General features: G+C 39.2%; 1 protein-coding gene across 1 annotated transcript; it reads right to left on the bottom strand.

Annotated features, from left to right (window-relative positions):
- Positions 1–44: 44 nt before the first annotated feature.
- Positions 45–7,093, bottom strand: LOC136242854 (smoothelin-like protein 1). Its single transcript, XM_066034347.1, has 9 exons — positions 6,934–7,093; positions 6,300–6,848; positions 6,096–6,180; positions 5,092–5,990; positions 4,764–5,042; positions 4,292–4,707; positions 3,953–4,022; positions 3,618–3,769; positions 45–422 (listed from the first exon to the last, which is right to left on the bottom strand). Exons 1-9 carry the CDS (start codon positions 6,973–6,975, stop codon positions 311–313), a joined length of 2,604 nt encoding a protein of 867 aa, XP_065890419.1. The 5' UTR covers positions 6,976–7,093; the 3' UTR covers positions 45–310.
- Positions 7,094–7,105: the final 12 nt, after the last annotated feature.

A 7,105-nucleotide genomic window follows, 5' to 3' on the forward strand; every position in this document is an offset into this window, starting at 1 on the left:
AATCATCTGCTTATATTAGTGCACCCCAGCAGAAAATTATCAAATTCCAGAATGCGCTCAGAAATCTAATAGTTATAGAATGCTGCATATATACATGTACAGTATAATAGTAATGTGACAATACCTAAAGCATATTGTGTTGCATATAACAGGTGAATTCTCTGTACAAGTAAGAGGAGGGCACAAATAGAGAAAAAAAATTACAACATTTAAGTTAGAATTCTATTCCCATTCATCATTGTTACAAGAAACTTTTTTAAAAAAATAACAAAATAGAAAAACTGTTTGACAGATTGCTCTAGTTCTCTCTCTAGTTGAAGAATTGGTAGATGGTTACGAGGTAAGTCATGATACTCTTTGAGTCTGGAACTGAAATTGTGATGAAGTCTTCAACGTCAAGCATGGCTGGTATCCCAACTTCCCTATAACAATTACAAAACAAAGTAACACATTTGTTGATGTTTTCTTTTAATGTACCACATAAAGTCAATGAACATCATACTCAAGGTAAATTTACATATACATATATACACAGTTAATGTAGGTCTCACAAGATAGACAACAGTGGAACCTGTCTAAGCCGGTCACCTTCATGTCAAGATTTCTTGGCCTTGCAGATGGATTAGTGTACAAACTTTTGAAAGGTGGCCCTTTCTAGGGAGGTAGTCACTAAGACAGGTTCCACTGTAGTAGGTGATTTTACAATCCAAGTGACACCAGAGCTGCTGTATTGCCGGTATGGTGAAGGCACTCAACTATTTTTCACATACATACACACTCAAGTTTCAGGGAACGTAATACTTCACTGAACAGGAAGATAGAAGAAAAATTATAGATTGTTTTTGTTGCAGATTGCTTGCAATGGCTATGAAAAAAAAAAAAGCATTCTGAAACTTGAGTGTGACACATTATATATTATTGATAGGGAAGTTACTGCACCTCTTACAGTATACTGTTGTAACTAAAGAGGAATACAACCTTATCCATGTTCACACTATTGTAGTACTGTGTAGTGGGGACCATGAAGATGTGCATTTTCCCACTAGCCCCTTCAAGATGATAGCAGTATTATCAAGCCCAAAACATGCCTTGAGAGCAAACCAAAGCACTTCCAATAAGTTTCTACAGAATTATCATTTTACTTAACTGAATTTTCTACTGACTTGACGTATGTACTGATGCCTTCAGACAAGTGTATAACGCTACATGCTTGATTTATCAAAAACCTGTTGAATGCAGAAAAAAAAAATCCCACTAGGTGGTGACTTGATCCATAGACAAGGCAAGTGCCTGAGGAGCCACACATCCTGGTATCCAGGATTTCCTTTGCATTCAGCCACTAAAGCTTTTGGAGGACAAGGTGTTGATTTGAAGTTGGGTTTTTTTGTTGTTGTTTTTATTTTTGATTCTGTGTCATCAATATGTAAGCATAAAACGAAAATTGTCACTAATTTTTGGCACCATGCTTCCAACAGTCAGAGTAAGCAAATTGATTCTAGGCTAGCTCCGCATATTGTTCTCCATAATTTTATGTAGGGTTGTGAAACGGGCAGAACATAGCTTTAAAATACTACTATACTTATTTGCATAGGGTGTGTGTTTTGTTGTATAATTCCTCTGATGCCACTCTTTTCTAGTTCACTAATGATGAATTTTGTTACAAAAAAAGTTTACAAATAAGTGCAAGAAAAAAATACCGATTTTAATTTTTTGATAGAATTTACTGAAAAAGTGCCAACTTGACAATGGCACTGCAATAAAAAATATCCAACAAAAGTAACTCTATTGCTATAATCACAGTTATGTTGACTGCCCAGATAATACTAGCACAATTTAGGTACTAGGAGTTTACTACTGGAAAATCATCCTAGTAACACGCAGGAGGCTGTACCAAGTCTCATGAATGAGATACAAGATACTCAAGTCCCCACTAGACCACCTTATGTGAGACAAGGACAAGTGGGCATTTGCTTATCCAGTTAATATGTAAACTGCAACAAAGTTTCTTGCTTGAGAAAACAACAACAGCAATGGACACACATGGGCATCAAACCTGAAACGTTACCAATGTATCACCAATTACACACACCACATTACAACTGCATCTCAAGTATTGTTTAAGAGTGTTAGAGCACCAACAGTCTACTGGACACAAAGATAGTAGTGAGAAAAAACGAAGTGGGATTGCAAGAATGTTGTCAGACTAACAACAGTTGTGCTGGCTGACTTTTACTCAACCCTCCATATATCAGCAACTGTGAAGCCATGGCCATGAAAACTGTGGTCAGGTACCCCTTGTTGGTCATTATGTGTTGCCAAGACTCATAAAACTTTTAATCTACCTACACAATTCAATTAACCCAGTGAGCTCAGGTCTGATTGCCTTCTACATCTTTCATGTGGGTAAACAGCAAGCATGTTTTTTAGGTGCTCCAAACCTGGCTGGGCATCAACAAGCACAGACTTAACTTACTCATATAATACAGACAATGCAACAACAATACTCTTAAGTGATTTATGTATGCATATAAATCAACAAAATAATAAGCCAACTGTGAAAAACAGCACATTTCATGGAAGCACTTTAAAGAAGGTGAGTGACAAATGTGTAACATTGAATAAAGCTATGGAATGCAGAACTGTCCAGTGTTGTGAACATGTCAACCATTGAAGCATTAAATACTACACTATTATGTGGCAATAACACATACTTGCTTCTACAAGCTTTTTCACCACAACTATTTGCTTGGCAATAAGATGGAGGGCATCAGTTAAACTACCCAAGAAAGCTTAAACTTGCATTTTTAATTTATTGAACAAAGACCTGAGGTTATGACCTACGAGTCAAGGGTGGAACCAATTACAGCAAGTTGTTTATGATGCTTAGTGCAGAAATGTGATTTTGAGTAGAAGGGTGCTCTATGGAAATATAATTAAATTTATTTACAGAAACGAAATAGTTGAAGTTGTCTGCTTTTAAAACAGACCATATGGATACTTACTGATAAACCGATGACCAAAACCAAAATGCTTTTTTAAAGTATCCGAGATAAATGAAAATGACCAGAAAGTACAACATAAGCATGGCTTATTCAGTTGTACGAAAATTCAAACATATATGACAAGCCTTGAAACTAATCATTGGTGTTGTATTGGTCTCCCACACCCCATTACAATATTAACACAATGCAACTAGAGATTACAAAACCTTAAGGACACATAACTTCCTGCCTGCAAAAAGATCACTTAAGCTGATGAAAAATAACACATTTTGTAGTTTAGCATTTTATTCATGCTGGGAACCATAAACTTTAAAACTGCCTGTAATAAACATTCAGCCAACCATTTAATGTCTTAATATCTAGCCAAGGACTGTCAGTTGTTATTACATGATAGTTTATAACACACTACAAGTGAAATAGACTCTCTCCTTCTGTGGAACAACAAACTACAGTATCTATATCATTGAAGAGGAACAGTAAAAGAGAAGACAGCCAATACACTAAAGGTACACAGGTGTATCAAGTGTTTACAGGGGAAACGTAATACCTCAAGAGGATACCGTAACACCAATGGCACTTATAAAACTATTGGTTATAAACAGTACAAAAACTTACGCTGCAGCTTCAAAGGCTATTGCCAAGTTCTGCTTAGCATTGCCGGGTGTCAGATCATCAAATGGAATAGCATCCGGTATGTAATTATGGAGAATTGCACAGAATGCAAGACCATCCTTGAAGCTATGGCTGAAGTCCTTCACTTTGACATTCTATATCAAACAACAAGAGAAGATATAATTAACCAAATTAAATTCAAAGCATATCCAAAATTTTCAAGCTGATATAAAATACATCACACCAACAACTATTCACAGCTTGCAATTGTGAGCGATAAAAACCTCAAATAGTATAGTATATTCACAACACACTCCTACAACATGTTCAGTGTATACCTGATATCCTCTGGTTTTGTACTGACACCAGGCCAGCAGCTGGCTAGTAGCACTGTTGGTCTTCTGTATCCTATACAGTGTGGTCAACAGGAATGAACATAGGATATTTATTGTACAAAATGCAACACTGATAACTTATCTCTCATGCAGTCATAATAAATTCCAACAACACACTTTAGTGTAAAGAAGCCTATCTAGCTCTGAACACAACACATCAACAAAATGTGTTGGTTTATACTATGTTTTACCACCTGGTGTGAGCATATGGTCATTACACAACCACACATACTGTAGCTAAACACATGCTGGTTGGTATGATGTGATGATAAAAATACTCACTTTCTAGTTGTGTTTGGGCTGTCTGTGGCACTGTCCATGGACGACCATTTCTGTTTAACCTCTGCTTGTTTCTTCTTTTGCTCAAGTTCTCGTCTCTCTCTGTATGTAAGCTTGGGTGAGCTTGTTTTGGCTGTGTCTGACTCTAGTGCTTTTGCTCGTTTTTCACGTGCCTTCCGTCTTTCTTCGCGACGTGCTTCATAAGAATCTAGTTCACTGACTGCTACAGAGTCTGTCTCATCTTTATTCTGTTCTTTGCTTTCTACCTTAGTTTCTGTTTGCTCCTTATTGTCTTCAACAACAGGATTAACTGGTTCCTCGACAGGTTCCCGTGATGGTTTTGTCTTAGGCTGGACAGGAGGTGGAGATTTGGTAACTGTTTTGGTTGCTGATGGCTCTGGTTCAACTGGTGTTTTAGACTGGATAAAATAAAATTTAAAAATGATGCAACTATTACAATAACTTTATTCAGTACCATTTCTCTGGACTTCTGCTGCTCTCGTTTAGTACGTCGTGCTGCTCTACGGGCCTCATAAGAATCTAAGTCACTATAGTCACTTGATACTGAACTGAGCGATGGTGCTTCTGATGGACTCCTCACGGAATCTGGTGCTGGTGACTTGACATCAACCTCCTCTTGCCCATGATCTGGCTGGTCTTCAATAATTTCTGGGACAGTTTCATTAACTGATGCTTCTTCCATTTGAGCGACTTCTTCAACCTGATCAGATTCTTCTTCTTGTTTATCTTCATGCTATGAAGATATTAAATAACATTAAACGGTGGATACATTGAATTGTTACCTTTTTAAGTTGAGCTCTAAAGTCAGGAGAATCCCGTCCAGGTTTAGGCTTAGGCTTTACTTGAGGCGGTGGAACTGTCTTGCGTAGGTGTGACTTAAAGTCTGGTTGCTCAGTGGTTGATTTCTCTTCCTTTGGTTTATCCTTCACTGAGGCCTTTAATAAATTCCTGAAATCTAGCTGAGTTGGACCAGCGTGTTTGACACTGTCTCGTGGATCATGCTTCATGGAGCCACCATGACGTAACTTGGCACGGAAGTCCTTTGTATTGGGATCAATTCCTGGCTCTAGTTGAGATATTGCCTGTGTGGTGACTGCAGCTTGCTTCTGGCCAGTTGCACCCTTGTTTTTGTCTGTACTACTCTCTGATATTGTGCTGGAGGTCTCACTTTCAGAATGGTCCATGGCAATGCCCGAATCAGGAGGAATAACACCCTGACGAGAAGTATCTTCTTGTTTGTTACCTTCTTCTTCTTCCTCCTCCTCTTCTTCTTCTTCCTCCTCTTCTTCTTCTTCCTCCTCTTCTTCTTCTTCCTCCTCTTCATCTTCTTCCTCCTGCTCTTCTTCTTCTTGTTCATCTGTTTCTAGTTGTTTAGGTTCTTCCTCTGCTTCATCTTCAGGGAGCAAGTTCTCTGGTTGTGACTCTTCTACCAGTATTTCATTCATGACGTCCATTTCAACAATAGGTGACTCCTCTTTCTGCTGACGCTCTATGTCTGCTGGTGTTTCATCTTCTTCAACTTCTTGTTGTCGTTGTTCCGTTTCCTCAATGGCAGGGGAGCGGGGAGGGCTTGTCACTGGAGGTTGTGGGCTAACTGGAGACTTTGACGTCACATTATAGGGGCTTGGCGAGCGAGACGACCTCACTGAGATCTGTACAGATGTCCTCTTGGGTTCCTTTCCTATACAAATGCCATAGAAATGTAATTTAATTTCCAGCAAGAAAATAATTAAGAATTAGATAATGGGTGACACAACAATGATTTGATATGCAATATTAAATTTACTTCTCTGTTCCTGTTGTTCTTGTTGTATGAGCCTCAATTCTGTCCTAATTCTCCTCCTTTCTTCCCACTCTGAACATTCAGCTAACTACAAAGACAATTATGTTAATAAGCTAATTAGTCATGGCTAATTAGTTACAGCAGCTACAGGATAATGGGTTACCCACAAGTATGACATGTCTTCACCACAAGTGATAATCTCCCTACCTTCCTGGTCAGTATTTCTTCCCTCTCCACAAGGCTCAAGGAAGCTTCTGGCTTTGGTGAAGGTGCCTTCACCACTGGTGATACAGGCGGCGGTGTAGCCTCTCTTAGAGGTGGGGTTGTTTCTTTTGGCGGCGGAGTTAGCTCTTTAGGTGGCGGGGTAGGCTCTTTTGGTGCGGGACTGATTTCCTTTTGTGGCTGCCTTTCAACAGGGGACACCACTCTGGCTGGAGATGGCGACTTGAAGCCATTTGCTGTAACAGAAGTATCGCGTGGTGATAGTGGGGTTATTGAACGAGGAGACTTGCTACTACTATCAGTCAATGAACTCTTGCGTGCATCTGTTCCAGATTTACCAACTACAGTTTTGTGTATGCCAGTCGGGGTAGGGTTGATAACCACCTTTCGTTCAGTTTGGAAACCAGGTCTTCGATATTGACTGCTCCCACGATTCTTCTTAACGAATGCTGTTTCTAATCCAGCAGATTTCTTTAAATCTCTTAAAGCTGCTCTTAATCTAGATCTCTCGTTATAATCTGTTGCCGAAGCCAGCTATAAAAACAGCAGCAAAGTGTAACAGCATGTTTCTGACAAGTGACCTAAACGTTTTACATTCAGAGAAGGAAACTGTACTAACCTGTTTCTTCAAATCTGCTTCTTGCTCGTCGAAGCTAGCCATTGCTTTGGTCTACAAGATTACTACCTAACGGAATTTTACCACAAATAGACCAGACGAATAGCTGTACGCTTCTTTATATCGTCCGTGTTACGCACGTCCCCGTGAGAAGCCACATTAGCACGCCACCGAC

This window comes from Dysidea avara, chromosome 13 (assembly GCF_963678975.1).
Source record: "Dysidea avara chromosome 13, odDysAvar1.4, whole genome shotgun sequence".
Taxonomy (NCBI): Eukaryota; Metazoa; Porifera; class Demospongiae; order Dictyoceratida; family Dysideidae; genus Dysidea; species Dysidea avara.